This window comes from Ailuropoda melanoleuca, chromosome 6 (assembly GCF_002007445.2).
Source record: "Ailuropoda melanoleuca isolate Jingjing chromosome 6, ASM200744v2, whole genome shotgun sequence".
Taxonomy (NCBI): Eukaryota; Metazoa; Chordata; class Mammalia; order Carnivora; family Ursidae; genus Ailuropoda; species Ailuropoda melanoleuca.
Genome location: NC_048223.1, coordinates 97,125,049 through 97,144,230, shown reverse-complemented (window position 1 = coordinate 97,144,230; position 19,182 = coordinate 97,125,049). Strand labels below are relative to the sequence as shown.

General features: G+C 41.5%; 2 protein-coding genes across 2 annotated transcripts in view; one reads left to right on the top strand and one right to left on the bottom strand.

Annotated features, from left to right (window-relative positions):
- NOC3L (NOC3 like DNA replication regulator) overlaps window positions 1–4,188 on the top strand; it is a 29,244-nt gene extending 25,056 nt beyond the window's left edge. The window contains 4 exon segments of the mRNA XM_002916092.4: window positions 439–536; window positions 2,567–2,651; window positions 2,964–3,032; window positions 3,034–4,188. Of these exon segments, the coding sequence (XP_002916138.2) occupies window positions 439–536; window positions 2,567–2,651; window positions 2,964–3,032; window positions 3,034–3,093 (312 nt within the window). The 3' untranslated portion in view covers window positions 3,094–4,188.
- Window positions 4,189–8,163: 3,975 nt separating this feature from the next.
- Window positions 8,164–19,182, bottom strand: part of LOC100479318 (1-phosphatidylinositol 4,5-bisphosphate phosphodiesterase epsilon-1) — a 100,670-nt gene continuing 89,651 nt past the window's right edge. Inside the window, 5 exon segments of the mRNA XM_034663611.1 lie at window positions 8,164–10,041; window positions 10,737–10,930; window positions 11,249–11,464; window positions 12,900–13,058; window positions 17,630–17,839. Of these exon segments, the coding sequence (XP_034519502.1) occupies window positions 10,742–10,930; window positions 11,249–11,464; window positions 12,900–13,058; window positions 17,630–17,839 (774 nt within the window). The 3' untranslated portion in view covers window positions 8,164–10,041; window positions 10,737–10,741.

Genomic DNA, 19,182 nt, shown 5'->3' with positions numbered 1-19,182 from the left:
GGACTCTTTCCCCAGCACTATTCAGAGCGGAAGATTTGTATTGGGTCCTGCCCAAGGAAACTCTGGTAGCCCCTCAGTTTCAAGAGGGCGGCACTGTTGTGATCCTACGGTGCGGACATATTAGAGGGAGACTCGTAGCAAATAAGTTTCAAATGTGTTACCTGTTGTGAACTCACTTTTTTCACTCCGAAAGTGAAATTGCTTCTTGATTTTTTTTTCATGCTGTAAAAGCAAGACTAAGCTGCGTCACTGGTAACTTGGCATGTTGCCATCATGTGAGCAAAGAGAATATTTTTTCTGTCGGTATGTGGTTATTGTGAGTTACATATTCATATATAATTTTTTAAAATAGTGTTTATTAAAGAAAATCTTTGCTGTAGCCAGTGTTTTATAAAGTACTGACCTGTGCAAAACGTGGCTGTCCTGCTTGTCCTCCAGAGACATTACCATCCCGTCGTGCAGAGATTTGCGGCTCACCTGATCGCCGGAGCCCCCTCTGAAGGCTCGGAAGCGCTCAAACCAGAGCTGAGCCGGAGGTAGTCGTCAGACCACAAGCTGGTCCCTGTTCGCGCTGAGAAGTCTGCTTTATAAAGTGATAGGTTTTAAAACAAAGTGCCCATTGATCTGGATTTGGTCTCACTTCAAATTCCTGAATTGTTCTAAGGAGAAAACATTTTGTTAGAGTGTTTTTGGTAATCACTTAATGTTTTTTTTTTATTGTTATAAAAGGTTTTGCACATCCAAGTAAGTAGAAAGAATAGTGAAAACACATATGCCTGACACTCAGCTTCAGCAGTTAGTAAGATAATGCCGTATTTGCTATATGGGAAGATCCATGAGTCCAACCACAGTGAGAGTCCTCCCCACCGCCGAATGGTTATGTTGGGGCCAGCATGGGAGGAGAGAGAGAAGTGCTTTGGAACACTGCCACTCAGAGGGGCCGCACTTCCTCTCTGTGGGCCTCCCACTTGTCTCGGTGCAGTGTGGCCTGATGTGCTGGTTCTCGGTACTCCGAGCTTCCACTGTATGCTCCAGATGGAGAGAAGGATCCTGCCGAGAGAAGTTTCTTTTCCAAGTTATTACTCTGAAAAATTTCAGAAGTACAGAAAAGTTGAAAAAATAATGACCTTTTTCCCTACAAAATGAGGCAATTAACAGAAAAGGAAATGACATAAAAGACACCCTTGTAATATACTCACCTCTCCGAAATAATATTTTGCTGTAGATTTTTCTCATTTGCAGCCCACTGGTTTCTCTAATTTGGACATCTCAGACAAGTGACTCGTAGGCCAGCAGACTGATATTCTGACCTTTTCAGAGTTAACAAAAATTGAATTATTTGCTATATGTTAAGTATTGGACAAATTCACCCAGAAGTTCCAGCTTCTCTTGGAGTACTGGGACATCTGGCAAAATAGGTCTGTATTTTTACATGGCCGAAGTCAGTTGCTTCCTCCCTCTCTAAATGAGGTGGAAACTCCAGTTTTCCATGAACCCTTTTCCTTCTGGGTAGAAGAGAGATAACTTTTGGCCTTACTAAATAATAAAGTGGCCGTTTACTTTTTTCTTCCCTCAAACTTCCCATCTGTCCTTCAGCCTTGGTTTTTTTTTTTTTTTTTTTTTAAGGGAGAAAACAGTTAGCTGTCAATTTTCTTATTCATGATCTTTTTCTGGCATGTTTTCGTCAGATCTTGAATGTCTGCCTCGTTTATGCCAGAAGTTTCTTTCTCTGGAGGAAGGAGAATGGGTTTATCCCAAAAGCTTGAGATAGGAGACTCGTGATGGCTGGAGGGTGGGAGCTTGGGATGAGACTGTAATCGTAGCCCCTCCAGGCCCTTGCTGATCTTCGGGGAATGTGAACCAACCCCAAATCACTAAGGATTCATTTACATGCCATGGGTATGGACATTTAATCTGTCCTGAATGGCCTCTCCTTGCTTTTATCCAGAGTAGTGAGGAGTTGAGCTATGTACAATTCATGGAGGGTAACTCCATGCTTCACTTGTCCTGCCCCTGTGCCTTAGTTGCATATTGTTCACGTAACTGGCCAGGTTGGGATTTGATCACACTGAGCTGGAGGTCTTCTGCTCAGCCTTGCCTTTGTCCAGTCTGTATTTCTTTTTTTTTTTTTCTTTTTTTTTAAGATTTTTTTATTTATTGGACAGAGATAGAGACAGCCAGCGAGAGAGGGAACACAAGCAGGGGTAGTGGGAGAGGAAGAAGCAGGCTTATAGCAGAGGAGCCTGATGTGGGGCTCGATCCCAGAACGCCAGGATCACTCCCTGAGCTGAAGGCAGACGCTTAACCGCTGTGCCACCCAGGCGCCCCCAGTCTGTATTTCTAAATGTACACCAGACCTCTCTGAGGTAGATTTAGTTGGGTAGACTGTCATTACATGGGAATTTAGGATTTATTTTACAAGTGTGTTGGTTTGTTGGTTTCAAGAGCAGGATTATGTTATACCTTACTCTTTGGGTTTAGAATAATGAGTCCTCTTTGGGTGCAGTCTAATTATTTTCGGGTTATACAGATATGGTGATGTGTTACATCCCTTCTGTGATTATAGATCTGCTGCAGAACTTTTTGAGACATACAGCATGGCTGAAATGACATTCAATCCTCCTGTTAAATCTTCATGTTCCAAAAGGAAGGTATGTGATATTTTTTCATTATTTTTTTTTAAAGATGAAATAAAAACTAAATGTCTCTTATTAACCGATTCCAACTTGCTTAATTGTATTATAGATTTTTTTTTTTCATGTTTAGGAGTTGATGGTAGGCTGGGGGGTTGTGCAAGACTGTTCAGTGTAGGGTGTGTCCTGGACCTGACCCAGTGCTCGTCGTTATCAGGTTTCACGTGATGGTTCAGGGTCTGCTGTTGCCATTTTCAGTTTCGCTCATAGCTTGGCTTTTGCTTATGACATAAGACCTTTTAATATGAGTCACTTTTAATATCTTTTCAGAGTGAAGTTTCACAAGGGGATTCATTTTTGAATGAAGATTTAAATCAGCTAATCAAAAGACATTGCAGTTGAAGTAGCTACTCACTTGCCTCTGGATTTCAGCAAATGTTTGAAAACATCACTACAGTAGAAGAAGGAGGAGTCAGTGGACTTTCTTATGTATTTGTGTTTGTTTAGATGCACATAGAGACCTACTGTTAATTTAGGACATTCTCTTTTTATACAAGGGAAACTTCCTAAGAAAATTAACAGAGGAGGAAGACTTACCCTTTGCATGGCACATAGGGTTCTGCCCCAATTCTGAAATTGTCATTAAGAGAATCGAAAGCCCCCTGCCCCCATATTTGGAAGTTTCTTAATGACATTGCCTTTTTAAAACTTAATATATATCTTGGGGCACCTGGGTGGCTCAGTTGGTTGAGTGTCCGACTCTGGATTTTGACTCAGCTCATGATCTCAGGGTTGTGAGATCAAGCCCCATGTTGGGCTCCATGCTGGGTGTGGGGCCTTCTTAAGATTCTTTCTCCCTCTGATCCAACCCCCTGCGCTCTCTCCTCTCAAAAAACCCAAAAAACAAAAAACTTACTATACATCTTAAATTACAGTTTTAAAAAAATCTTTGGAGTGAACTTAACTGGATTACAATTGCTAGATTAAAATAAGGGCATAAAGCACAGAAAAATGAAGACCATGAGATTGCTTTTTACCATTCAACTACTCTTTATAGCCAAAACTCTTTCAAATGAAATACATATATTTTTGTTGCAACACTGTAGATGGAAATGAGGAAAATTTTATATTTGAGTATATTTTCAGGATTTTTGAGAAAAGAAAAAAATGGCTTGAAATTGGAAACCAGGTCCATTGTCTTTGGCTGAATGATACACTTTAAGAAGTAACCTAATTTGATCTTTTTAAAAAAGAACGAGAGTGTTCATTAAGGCTACTTTCAAAAAAAGTTTGGATGTGATTCTAGTCTCTTTTCAAAGTTCTTCATGTTTTCTGCCGTGTTCTGGGTGGTGATGGGGGAAGAACTGCTCCTGGGTGGAAAAACCAAGTTGAAGACTTGACTCTGTTTTAAGGATGAACGGTACCTGTTGAAGGGCTTTTCTTCTTTTCCTTTTCTATCTCCTGTTCCTCCTCCTCCTCCTCTTCTTCCTTTGTCATCATTGTCTTTTTACAGATACAGTCCTATTCTTATGAATATAATTAAAAAGCAGTGTTTTACCTAAGCTATTGCCATATTCTAGGAATGGCCTGTGAGGTAAGTTTTTGTAACAATCAGGTTATGAATATTCTCTTCTGAGAATAATTGAATAAAACAGCTGCTTTCTTTCTTTCTTTTGCTTCCTGTTCTTATGATGTGAGAATTAAAAAAAAATGCACACAGTCCCAACTAAATAGGTCTCTTCATGTCTTCAAAGCTATAGGAGCCAATTCTTTTGGTCTAGAGCTTAAATTTTTCCCTCACGATGTAAATGAAAATAGAAGGTTCCTTTATTACTCCGGCATAATGGGGGAGATAGCTCAACAGTGCATGCTAATCTTTAGCATATTCTCATATGTAATTTTTAAAAGTGGTTTTTTAAGGAGAATGTACGATTTAACATACCAATATTTGCTTTTAATCCACATTTTAGATATAAAACGGGGTCCTGAAATGTTATGCATAGTGTTTTGGATGACGACAGGGTCTTTCCCCATCACAGCACAAGTGACCAATACATGTCACAAATCATTTATTTTCCAAACATATACAAGTACATTTTTTATTTCACTTTGGCTGCAGAAACTGTAGTTTAGGTGAAAAATCAATTTAAACGTGGAATTCCATCAACTATTTCACTCTTGTATTATGCTTTTAACCTTCTAGTTACACATACAGAGAATCACAGTGGGACCATAAAATTATACATCCAGCATTTGAATACTCTCTCTGAATTTGAGAATGAAATCTATTTGTGCATAAACTTATATGGCCTGTATTGATGAGTTTCAAAATATCCTAGTCATTAACAGTAACACAAACACACACACACCCTGAGGCTATAACAAGCTACAGCCTTAATACATTTTTTTTTAACTAGACAAATATTGAGCACCTACTGTGTGCTTAGCACTGTGCTAGGCACTTAAAAGTGAAGTGGGGGTAATGGGCGTAAGACACAGCTTCAGTCTTCCATGGTTTGCATACTAAGATCATTCATGAAACATTTTAAAAAATACGTTACACAATTCAGCATCAGAGTGAATCAGTTCCAAGTTCAGAGACCTAGGAAAGGTCTCAGACCTGCTTGATCATAGTCTATTTGGGATCTAAGAGATGTATATGAATAACTTGGTAACCATAGAGACTCAGTATTTCAGGAACATTTAGGTCATCCCATGTCAGAATCTTCAGCCATCAGCCAAAGATTCCTTAGGATGTTGACACTTCGAGATGGCCAAGAATGTATGCATTGTTAACAGCGCACTATGTTCTGGGAATACTGACCCAAGAATGGACTTCGTGTAAGAGGCAGTCTTCCTTTTCTAGTAACTTTCTGGAGGGTCCAGGTGTTCACCTCTTTTCACTTTGCTGCTCATGTGAGAGAAGCAACTGCAAGGGGTCCAAGGCAGTCCTCTAGAGAGCCGTAGGCTGTAGGCATCAAAGACCACATTGGATTCTTACCTATTCTTTTTTCACCAGCTATACATATTCTGTAAAGTTGGCATCACCGAACAGTAACAGAACTCATGCTCCTTTGTTTTTAGTGACACGTCTTAAAATATTTTTCCTCAAAATCTTGTCATAAACCTAGTTTGCATATTTAGATTCTTTTCCATATCAACTGTACTGCTACAAGTCTGCTACCCAGATTTTTAGTAGTTTGGAAAGTAGGAAGTGGTAATGGGTAGAGTCTGGGTGGCTGTTTTCAATTTATTCTAAATAGGATAATAATTCCCTTCATTTGGTATACTATAACATAGCTAGATAGTTCAGAGAAGCTACAAATACAAATTTCATATATTTGGCAAACACCAAGTTGTGCCAGTTAGTTGTAATAGAGTGGACCCTTTACATTTTGAGCAATGTGTCCTTCAGAAAGTCCCAAAGACTCAGATATAATGGAGGATGTGCTTTCATCTCAAAATGCAATGAACAACTAAGTTGGGTTCAACATAGGCAATACATTCACTTGTAAAACCTAGTCTCACTTTAGTCTCAGGGAGTTTCAGATTCTGTCCTGCAGCCAAATCAACTATGTTACAGATGGTGGGGTGGGGCGGGGCTGGAGCTTAGAGTCAAGGCCAAACCTGAAGAGACCAGTCTTGCTTCATTTTTGACTCTAGCCAGTTAGGCCAGTACCTCAGTTTTCAATACACGATAAGCCAAACCAGAGGAAAAGATGCCAAATTTATAGAAGCATGATAAAGTGTTTCTGGAATATTTTTTTAAATGGGGCAGTATTGTGCATTTCTTATAGATTGATGATTTGAAAAGAAACCTGTAGCACTGGGCAAACCACATCCAACTGGAATAGCTTGGATTATGTCAAAAAGCAAATGGTAGCTGTTCTAGCATTAAGGCTTTGAATCAGTAAAAACTTCCAATAACATGAGAGCTGTCTGGTGTATTTTTAACACTTACAATTTTAGAATATGTAAAGAACTGGGTACTGTTTTATTCATTTTTATAATTGGTTAAAGACTTCTCAAAGAAAAAGTTAGGATTTTTCGTGTGCTTTATAATTTGAAGAAAAAATTTTAATATCAGTAGAAATAAAATTTGGATTTTACTTTAGGGGAACACATTCCACTTTAAAATTCATAATTTGCTTCGTACCAAGAATAAGAAGAATCCTTTACACTTACGTGATAGTTTTATACAGCAAGATTTTAAAGATAATTTACCTTAAATGGCAATTATGACTTGGATCCATAACTTCAGTTAATCAGAAATGAAAATGAAGCTTTTTTTTTAACATGAAATTCTGGCCCATGTCAGGTATTTGGAGCATACTTTTTTTTTTTTTTTAAGGAGATTTGTTTGCAAATAGTGAGACAGAACCACTAATACTTCTAATCCATAAGTGATATCAAGAAAGTTATGTATAATAAATATATAAGTACAGTGTCAGTACAAATTGCAAAATAAATAAATTGGAACAACAACTCAATCTACTTTTGCCTTAGGAAATGGTTAAATTTCTTGTTAAGATTCCACACCTCAGAAAATATTAATTTATACATCATTCTAAATTCAGTTTGTGAAAACCAAAAGTGGAATAATCTGTGAATACATAAGCAATAAACTTTTTAAAAACCCCAACATCATTCTCTACGTAAAAAGAAATGCTAAAGAAGAGTCCACTATGGTGCATAACATAGAAACTACATCGAATTACTTTTTAATGAATCTTACAGGATGTATTTACATTTGCAATGCCCCAAAGCTTCCGATCGTCAGCCGTGAAGTGTATGACTAAACTAGCTCGCTGGTTTTCAGACCTCTAGCTCTTGTTCCCAGTTTTCTAAGTTGGGTCAGCAAACTATGGCCCTGGGCCAAATCCAGCCTGCTACCAGGTTTTGTGTGGCTCTTGAACTAAGAATAGTTTTTACGTTTTTGAGTGAAAAAAAAAAAAACCCAAAAGAGGATTAGTAGTGATGTGAAAATTATATGAAATTGCAATTTTAGCATCTGTAAATGGTTTTATTGGAACACAGCCTCGCTCACTCACATCTATATGGTCTGTGGCTGCTTTTGCACTGTTCACAGCCGAGCTGAGTGGCTGCAGTGGAGACCACAGGGCCCAGAAAGCCTATAATCCTTACGGCCTGGCTCTTTTCGGACAAAGTTTGCTGACCTTTGTTCTGAGTCTGTTACTGCAAGCTTAGCAATGTTCCGACTGCTGACATTTATAAAATGGCAATCTCCTGGGCTGCTTTGCTGCATTCATCAGGAAACTGGGTGGTAGGTAGCCCTGTGCCATTTTGCTTGACCTCAGTGTGGACCTCACATCATGTGTGAAGAAGGCTTCAGTTCAGAGATCATCAATTTCCAGTTTAAGTGTGATGAAGGTAAGGAAATTCTGTTTGTTTCCACTATGTTCACTCTTGACTTTAACTTCTTAACAAAAGATCTTCACCTGTAAAGTGGTATACATAGGCTTGTGAATATATTTAAAACGAAGGAGCAGCAACATCTGCAGTGTAGCAAGCAAGGGTTTAGTGTTCAACCAAGAGAAACCCACAACTCTGGTGGCTGGTTTTGGAGAAGAGGCTCTTGGTTATAAACTTGCAGTGTTGGGTGCCCCGGTGGCTCAGTCGTCTATGTATCAGCCTTCAGCTCAGGCCATGATCCCCGGGTCCTGGGATGGAGTCCCGCATCGGGCTCCCTGCTCAGCAGAGCTTGCTTTTCCCTCTGCCTGCTGTCCCCCCCGGCTTGTGCTCTTGTTCTCTCTCTCTCAAATAAATAAATAAAATCTTTAAAAAAGAAAAAGAATAAACTTGCAGTGTCCTAACATGATGTTCCTGGGAGGTGGAACGTGAACCCGTTTCTGCCCTGGACACCCCAGCCTTTAGAAAGATTTTTAAAATCCAATCAGATCAACTTCAACTTTTCTAAAAGGTGGAATTTCTTCAACTCTCCATTATTTCAGATAACAGTAAGGTAAATAATTGTTTAGGAGTTCTTAAATTATTAAGGGGTAACTCTTAAAACTTTACGGGTGAAAAGTCTTAGAACATGAAACCTTATGTTCTCAGAAAGCAGTGAAAACACAACTTGCCTTCTCCGTGAGAACAGAAAGTCTGTTCTCACAGGCGCCCCTTTTTGAGGACGCCGTTTGTAAAGGAGTTTAGAACATGACATTCAGGTTCCCATAGATGCACCCACGGCTGTTTTTAAAAACTGCGAAGTTTAAGCAAAGCTGAGGCCAGCCGAGTGGTCCTGAATCACCCCTCCCCGCTCCTAATAACGCTCCGCTCGTAGCAAGTCAGTCAGACTTCCGTTTGCAAGTCAGTCAGACTTCTGGTGACGTAATCCTGCGGCTCCACGAGGGCTCCGTTTGCGCAGCGTGATGCCAGCGTCACTACGGCGGTTATCACATAGGGGTATGTATAACCTGACATCTCGGATTTATTTGAGGCTAAAAAGTCTTGATCGAGAGGACAGTATTTTAAGTTTTCATCACTGTCCTTAGCGGCATGTGCTCACGGCCCCACCACCAACGCGAGGCATTCTCGAAGAAGCCGGAGAGGCTCAACACTGGCGCTTCGTCCTAAAGCTCACTCGGCTTTTGGAGAAAGCACTGACTGTCTCAGGGACCTGGGGCAGGAAAGAAAGTGAGTCCAGAACTTGTAAAAATTACGATTCCAGAAGGATCTCAACAGAGAACGGGTGCCGAGCCTTCTCCGAGTGCGGCACAGCTCACGGCTTCGCCGTTCTGCGCGGATTCACTAAGACCCGACGGGAGACCTGGATGCGGCCCTGGTTCCGCGAGTTCCTTCACACGAGCCTTTCCATACAGAACCTAAATAAGCTCGAACCTCTCAGGGCAGGTGGATGCGTCGATACTCTCAAGGAGGGGGTTTCCTGTATTTGGTCCCACCTGCTGTTCTGAAGAAGCTTTGTATGCCTCGAAGGGGGCACCAGTTATTTTAGGAGTTTCTCCTTCAATGTAGAAACGTGGGCTCAGGGTATGGGGCCTTCTTTTGAGCTCTTATAAATCACATTTGGTCCTGCCAAAAGGGTATCAATGAATTCTTTAACTGCGAGCTCCTACAATTTGATATAAAAAATTCCTGACTGATAAAGGCAGACGATGAAGCTCTGCAGTGTGAGCAGCGATGCCTTCACTATGCCAGCAGGCTCTCAAGTTTAGGGCACGTGGCGCAGGCAAGGAGTGGCTTTAATAATCCCTTGGGCTCATTACAAAATAAAACAATCTGGGATGCCTGTGTGGCTCAGTCGGTTAAGTGTCTGCCTTCAGCTCAGGTCATGATCCTGGGATCATGTCCCATATCCAGCTTCTTGCTCAGCAGGGAGCCTGCTTCTCCTTCTGCCTGCTGCTCCCCCAGCTTGTTCTCTCTCTCCCTGACAAATAAATTAAAAAAAAAGAAAAGAAATAAATAAAACTATTTATGCTTGGTTTCCTCATGATCTTCTTCTTCTTCTTCTTTTTTTTTTTCAATTTGGGTTCCATGTAATCTGTTTTAAGATGGAATGAAGTTTACTCTGTGGATACCAAGCAGTGGGTGGGCAACCAAAGGCTGATTTTACCACAGTTTCCAGATATAAATGCTGTTACGCAATTTTGCTTGCTTTCTAACCATCACATCCTGAATGCGATGTGATAAGATTCTTATTTTTTAATTGAGGCCAACCAAGGTGAGGTTGTTGAGGCTAAATCAAACCTCAAAATGGACAGCATGAAACTAGGCATCCAAAGGAATGAGAGCTGAATGACCCACAGCAGTCCTTCGAGAATATTTGTGTTAGTGACCGATACGGCAGTTCTAGGTCTGATAAAATAAGGCTGATGTAGTAGTTTGGGCAAGTAGGTTGTCCTCTTGGGGCCTTTGTTTGGTTATCTACAAAACCAGGTGTTTAAAATTAAAATGCTGAAGGTACATGGATCTTCAGAGCCCTTTTCCTATTTTTAGGTACGATTCCTATCTGCCTTCAGGGGACATCGTCCTCTGGGCCTGCTATGCCTTACACAGTAGGGTAAATGGGCCCCCATTTCAGACTGGTGCAATGACTTGGTCTACCTGGTAAAACGTGCCAACCTTGGTTATTGTCGGTAGTCTGTGGTGTCACTGGAAGGCAAGCTGCCCACCAGTTTCTCCTCCTTGCTTTGGACACCTTCTGAGGCCAAGACCTGAGAAGGTGACGTGAGTCCTCGGGGCTGTTTAGTTGACTTAGTGAACTTCTTGAATTCACTTGCAAAAGAAATGCCTTTCCTTTTGTCTTCTCGGGATGCCTGTGGAAAAAAAGAACCTTCCATGGGTATAAGGTGAAAGCCAGGATCCCCAGTCACCTGCCATGCTATCATGGAGCCCTTTCCTCTTCCTCTAGTAGGCAGAGCTTTGGGAAGAAGTGCTGAGGGAGTCCTCCTCTCAAGATTGCTTACCCACAGCAGGGAGTACATTTCTTTTCACATAGCACAAGTGAAGCCCTGTTTTCTCCCAACTTGACTCAGAAACTTTCTCCTAGATTTCACAAGTTCCCAGATTTGATTACTATGTGGTTACGAATGTCAAATGCTTTGTGGAGAGAGCAAAAGAACTTTGAACTTTACCTGTACCTGCTCCTTTAGCTTAAGGATGAATTTTCCTGCGCCCTTCCACTTGCTTTGGGCTTGAAACACACACTCCTGATCCAAAAGGACTCGCTGGGAGGACTTCGGGGTGGAAGACTTCTTGGTAGCATCTTTCACCACCTCCTCCAGAAGCACATAGTCACTCGGGTTGGGGTTGCTCAGGATGCTATAGGAATATTTGGCTTTGCATAAGGTCTGAAAGAGAAGTTATGGTCCACTGAATACAGACACAGTATCTCCAACGCTTGCATTCAATCTGAATGACACTTGAAGGTGAGAAAATGCATCGTCCCATTCCTCAGTTTACATTTGCATAGCTGTTGCTTATAACATGCTTTCCCATGTTACCTGATTGGGCTTCACAGGAGACCATGATTTAGGTATTATTACCTCATCTTCAGACAAGGAAACTTAAATGTATAGAGATTAAGCAGACCCAAGAGAATGCACAGTTAATGAGTAACAGAATAAGGATGTCAACTGGGTTTTCTACATGCACCAAAGCTCATAGACATGAAGGTCACACAGACCAGGAGGGACAGAATCCTGACCCTCTGGAGCCTCTCTATCACAGGGTCTGGGATGAGGAAGGCATTTTAGTAATTTACCTGATCTCACTTCTCATTTAGTACAAGATCATCTTTCATTTATACATTTATTTGCTCATCAAATGTTTAGTGAGGGCCTTCTGTGTTCTAGACACTGTATTATACTTTGGGGAGATAAAGATGAAAAAAAAAGACACATTGTCTGGGTTCTCTTGGAGTCCAAACTCTATTACGGAGGCAAATGTTAACCACATCATCGTGCAATAATAGCAAATAGCACTTAAATAGTGCTCAGCAGGTGCTAGGCATTGTCCACCTTACGTATATTTACTGACTTAATCTTCACAACAACTGTGTGTGGAAAGGACTATTATACAATCTCCACATTGTGGATGTAGTAATTTAGCACATAGTGTATAATACCGTGTGCTGGAGCCAACTGGAATGGGCCAGTGAAATCAGACGTGGTGGGAGTATCCACACAACAGAAATTGACAAATAATAAAAGTCAACTGGGCCTTTTTTTTTTCCCCTTAAGAGGGCCCGTTTACCAGCACACCACTGTAACTGAGGCACTAAGGAGGAGAGCCGGGATTTGTACCTGGAGCAATCTGATTTAGAGTCAGTGCTGTTAACCACGATGCTATACCACTTCTCAAATGGGTACTTAATAAACACAAACCATGACAAGGCTTGAAGGAAGGAGACAGTTCTTTGAAACCCTGTACACAGAAGCATGACTTAGAGGAGGGAGAGAGCCAGGGAAGGCCTCCAGCATGTCCTCTGTAAGATCTCTGAGAAACAGTCACCAGGGACTGGCTTGGGCGTTTCTGGGACAATGAAGTTACCACTCTGTGGAGCCCCCTTCTAAATCTGTTATCAACACTTCCAGAGAGAGCCAGACTCATGATAGATACTAGGCAAGTGAAGGAATGAACTAGCACGTCCCAACCTAGAGGCACACTCTCCCTTTCAGATCCCCATTGTTCTACAGCTTCATTCATAAAATGAGCTGACATCTGATCTGTCCCAGTGATTTACACTGAAGAGCAGACTGAGGTGAGCAAGGGCGAGGCTTTCACCTGCTGAATGACGTCCTGCGCAGTGCTGACACGGGGCGCTTTGATGACTGTTCGAGGTTGCTCTGGAGAAACGTCGTGAACTTGAACAAAGAAACTCTCCTCCTCTGAGCTCAAGATCACCTCTTTGTCATCTTGAAGAATGCTTCTCTCTTCTAGGTTCTATGTTAAAAAAGAAGAAAAATATGAGTAAATGGTAAGATGATGTACAGCAAGAAAGAAAAGCCCAGAAAAAACGTGAGCTGTATCTGGGCAATGTGGAAGCTATTTCTCAGCTTTCAGTTTCATACACTAGTTAATAGTTCATAAGCGATTCTACAAGGATATCCATGTCTTCTGAGGAAAAAGTAATGTAGGTATTTCTGCGGATGTTGACAGATTGATAAGGTCAGGCTCACAATGAGCCGGTCGATCTGCTCCTACTACCTGTGGATTTTGAGTCCAAGTCAACCGTAAGTAAATCTGTAAAAGGACAACATATCAGTGACCAAAAGCCAAATAAGAAGACAGTAAATTACATTTAAGAGAACCCATCCATTCCCTGCACAGGCCTTGGGCATTTAAGGAATGCTAGACATCTGAGCAATGAAACATGCAAACTGACCCTCAGCCAGGCTGGACGAACAGAACCAGAAGTGAAAAGGCTGAAACAATGGCTGGAGGTGGGACACACTGAAACGAATATCAACAAAACTCTCAATAATTGTGAGAATTGGTCATCAGGTTAATTGGCTTTTGGTGACCCGGCTTTCAGTAAATTTTACACATGTAACTATATATTAAATATATATTCAGATATATCTATAGATATATGAATCTTACTAAAATTTTTCAAACAGTATAGAAACATATCAATAAAAAGCCAAACTTTCCATGTTATCAGCTTCCCCCCCCATCTCATTCTCCAAAAAACCCCCACTGTCGTTAGGTTTTATATGCTTCTAAACATCTGCTATGAATCTATGTATTTTTGTGTGTGTGAACACATATATACAATGAAACCCTGGAATTATGTGAATTTAGATATAATATGATCATTGAATGGCTCCTGTTTTTTGTTAGCCCCATTCTCAAATGAAAGGTAGCTTACAGTTATCTTTTGCAAGGGGGAGGTGTGAAGGGGGAGGGCAACCCATCTCAGGAAGTGAGCTATTTAGCAGGAAGGTCCTTTGATCTCCAACAGTCTCCAGGCCTAATCTCCTCAGATCAAGTCACTGAAATGGTGCTAACCAGAAAAATCCAAGAATCACTGCCACTATCCTGGAGGTTCCAACCCGCCATAGGACCCAGAATTGTCCCCATTGATATTAATGTCAGAATGGATAGCTGCCATCAGGTGGCGCCAAACTGCAGCCAGGACCAGAAAGGACTGGTTCCTGGGGCTTCTTGCCAACCAGCCCCCCAGGCTCACCTCAATCATTTCATTACTCTTGCTATCATGGTTCCTACCATTTTCAGGACTGATGTCTTTGGACCTCATTTGTTACATTATGGGTGCTGGGGAGGGGAGAGTTACTGTCTATTTTTATTACATAAACTCCCTATAATGTTCCGCAACTTGTTTTTTGTCCCCACTTAAAAGATTGTGGTGTTCACTTCATGTCAATTCCTAGAGATTAAGCTATGTAATATGTCACTGTGTTGATTATAATACATTTAACCAGTTGGAGAGTGGGGTTGGGTGGTAATTCATCTGACATAATTTATGATCTGTATCTTGAAAAGCAGGAAGCAAACAAGCATGAAAAAAACAAAAAAGGTTCTAATGGACACATACAATACCTCCATAACTATGCAATAAGCATCACTTTTAAGAGGAGCTCCTTGGAGCCTCACTCAGAACTTATTTATTTTCAGGAGTTTTCTGCCCACATTAGAAGGCACAGGTTATGACCAGAAGAATGGCCTCACCTGTAGCTCTTTAGAGTTTACTAAGCATTTTTTTTTTTTACATATTGTCTATATGTTTGGCATAAGTCTCGTGTTAATCTTTTTCAATCAGGCAGAGTAGTTTCAATTACAGATTTACAAATTAGGACACAGAGGTTTACAGAAGTTAAATGAGCTGTCCAAGGTCATCTAATTTGTGGCAGAGCCAGGTCTGTCTGATTTCAAATCCAGCAGGTGTCCCAGGAGGGCACACTGACCACAGCAAGATGTGATCCTGACAGCCTGAGAGCCTAGAAGACAAGAAAACTATAAAAGGCAGGCAGGCAGGCAGAAGAGATCAGAGGTCATGGAAGGCAGTTTGCGGACTTTGAATAGTAGGCAAACTGCGTATTTATCTCACTAGTTCCACAGAGTGAGATACTTAGAAATACTTATAGCCCAAATCTATCACCTATGCTAGTACGTGTTTGTATTCAATAATTGCTGAATTCATTTATTCAGTCAGTAAATATGTACTGTGTGTCACTATGCACCAGGTCAACCTAAACACTTTAAATGCGATTTGTTATCTTAGCAGACACATGTCAGTCATTTCAAAAATTTCCTCCCCATGCCTGGGTGGCTCAGTCGGTTAAGCGTCTGCCTTCAGCTCAGGTCATGATCCTGGAGTCCCGGGGGCGAGTCCCATGTCAGGCTCCCTGCTCAGCAGGAAGTCTGCTTCTCCCTGTCCCTCTGCTCGCGCCCCCCCCTCGTGCTCTCTCCCTCTCTCTCTCAAACAAACAAATAAATAAAATCTTTTAAAAAAAGAATCTCCTCCCCACAGAGCCATTATACAGGAGAGCTTGCTATATTCTCCCCATCAGAAAATTCTTGCTAGCCTTCCCTTCTAATTTATCCCCCTTATTCTTCAAAATGTTTCTCTTCCATCAGCCCTTATGAAATATTTATTCCTGAGGTCTCTATAGCCTGTTTTCATATACATTTTAAAGATTTTATTTATTTATTTGAGAGAGAGAGAGAGTGCCAGCAAGGGAAGGTGCAAAGGGGGAAGGGCAGAGGAGGACGGAGAGGGACAAGCAGACGCCATGCTTAGCGGGGAGCCCCATGTGGGGCTTGATCCTAGGACCCTGAGATCATGACTTGAGCTGAAATCAAGAGTTGGATGCTTAACTGACTAAGCCACTCCGGCGCCCCTCATACACATTTGAAATTGCATATGGGCATTCCTAGCCTCCCTAGCCCTAGCCATACGATACCGTGGCACTCAGCAGCCTGCCCATGTTCTTTCCTGCTTGCTGCCGCCCGCTTCCCCCACAGTGCTGGGCACCAGTGTCCACGAGGGCTGGCTCAGCACCAGCCCGGGGAGCACAGGATGGAGCAAGAACACTGCCCAGAAAGCCACAGACGTAGTTCTTTGTGTGTCTCACCTTGTCATGATTTAACCTCTGTGAACCTCCATTTCCTTATGTGTGAAATGGTTTCCATTCTGTCACGAGATCATTCAAAAGCAGTGAGTGAGAACTTTTAAACACTGTAAATCATTATGCAACTGTATGGTTTGAAAATTCACTTACTGACATTATCACTTAGAGAATACATCTTTACATGTAGCTGGAGAATGAGGCAAGACAATGAGAAATAATAAGAAAAAATGGAGAGAGAAACTGAAGACAGCTTCCAAAGTCCAGCTAAGCCCTCTGATACTTTCTCATAAAGCTATAATTTATTAGAACTGCTTGTTAACTGTCGCTGCAATGTGTAAGTCCGAAGGGAGAGGAGGCTGGGGAGACAATTGCATTTCTCTGCCTAAATGAAATGTCCTTTTATGGTCTAAGGCAAGGTTAGAGAGAAAGGCAGCAGCTCTGGTTTCCCGGAGCAGATGCTGGAGTTCTGTGGAAGCTTCAGGCCATGTTCATAGTTTGGTGCACCATGAAAAAGTAGCACATGATTTGAAAACTGGCTATTTATCGTCTTTACTGTGTCCCAACATCATGGACCTTCGAGGGGGATTTTACTAACCAAGCTCTATTACACGCCCCAAAGGAGCAGACTGTGTGCCCAGAACAGGGCTCAGTAAATATTTGTTTAATCTAATTGTTGAATTGACTCGACTCCTTCATTATTGACATATCATGAGCCATGACTATCTATGGTGGAGCAATGACTTTATATGTCATTTTAAAAAATGGCGGGAAGTCAGTGGGCTTACCAGTTTATTCTGAAAAAAAAAAAAATCAGTGCTCCATTCACACACTCCAACAGGAGCTAACCAACGTAGAGATGACACACAGTCACTGAATTGTTTCTTTCATGGGAATGACCACGGGAATGTTAGTGAACGTAATGTTAATTTTTACTAATTCTGACTGACGCTGAGAGATTATTCTTGCTGTGTGTGAAGTTACAGAGTATTTTCAAAGAACTACCGCTGTTTTACCTAGAAGCACAGAAGCTGTTATTAGCCAAAACTTTAATAGGCATGAACGGGACGGCAGGCAATCCCCAAAGGTAAAACACCAACAGGACTAGCGTGACACAGTACTGTGACTCTTACGACAGTGTCTGTTCACACAGAAATCAAATCCTGGATCCATAGCTGATGGCATGCATAAGGAATCCTTTGAGTTCTTGCTCCCTTTCTTTTACAAATGGCTTTTAGACTCAATTTCCGTAACTTAAGGATAACATCCTGAATATGTGCAGAAGAATAAAATCATTTCTCCACATTTACTTAAGTACAACATAAATGAAGTTGCAATTATAAGAAATTCGAACGGAGGGAGGTTGCCAATGGTGACATAGTTAATCACATACTGAGTTGTTATGGTGTAGGACACACTTACTTCCTGCTGGGTTTTTAAGACAATCCTGCCAACATATCCTTCCTCGGGAAACCAGCTGCTTAAAATCTGCATGATCTCTTCTTCTGGACCGATGACTCTCTGGAATGGTTGTTTCCTGCATTCATTCTTTTCTTTAGATATAAAATATTTTTCTTCCATCAAAAAATAGTCTGTGACAATAGGTTTGGTGTCCTGTTCAGTAGTCAGAATCTAAAGAAAAAGCAAAGGCAAAACTTTCATTCAAAATAAGCCTATGTTTCTGGTGCCTGGGGGGGGGTCAGTCGGTTAAATGTCTGCCTTCGGCTCAGGTCATGATCCCAGGTTCCTGGGATCAAGATCTGCATCAGGCTCCCTCTCCCCTCTAGCCCCCTCGTTCTGTCTCTCATGTCTTTCTGTCTCTCATGAATAAATAAAGTCTTAAAACAAAAGACCCCAAAAACAAAATGAGCTATTTTTTACAGAGAACAAACTGATGGTTACCAGAGGGGAAGTGGGTGGGGGATGGGTGAAATAGGTGAAGGGGGATTAATGGTACACTTATGATGAGCACTGAGTAATGAACGTATAGAATTGTTGAATCATTACATTACTGTACACCTGAAATCAATATAACACTATGTTAACTATACCTGAATAAATACACACACACACACACACACAACCACATAAAATAAGCCTATTTTCATGGTGTTTACATAGGTTTGATGTGCCATTTATAAGTGAGACCTACTCTGCAGCATTGCATAATTCTTCCCGGAAGACCTAAGAACTCTCTTATGTCCAAGACGATTGTTTATGTTCATTCTGGGCAATGACACAATTTATTCATAATCCCCAGACAGCATAACTATTTTTCCCACAGCTGGAATGAGAGCTCCTACTGAATTACAAACTTGAGGTTTCTCAATCTATGCATTTATCTCTCTGTGATCTTGTAACTCAGGACCAGTGACAAAGACCCTAGCACGGCTTTTACCAACATCATCTTTTTCTCAGGTTGGAAATACTTGTTTTCTACTCTCATGTGATCTAAGTTCCTGGGAATTCTCCTTTCAATTAACTCTTGACACTGTGCCTGCAACCTTGTTTTCTTTGTTGGCGACGGACCCTGGGCGGTCAAACAGAGCGGCTGAGACGAGACTCTGGAGCCAGACAGACCTGGGTCTGAGGTCTGCCTTTAATACTTATTGGCTGTGAGGTGTTGGGCAAGATATTTAACCCCTTGGAGGCTCAGGTTCCCTGTCCATAAAATGGAAACACTGAGAGTAACAACCCCTTACTTCCGTTTCATGACGGAGGCACCGGTTATAAAGCATGATGCAGGCACATTATGAGAACTCAGTAAACATGAGCCTTCGCTATGGCTCCTGGGGCTGATGCACTGCTTCTCACTCGTACAGGTTACTGACAATAGGCTCAACTCCAAGTGGGGACAGAGAAAGCTGCCACCATCTGGCTTGGATTAGGCAAACACCCTTCTCCTCGCCCCCGCCGATGAGGCAACTACTAGAGTCAACACTTGGCACTGCTTCGTCTCGCTTGGAGGAAAAGCA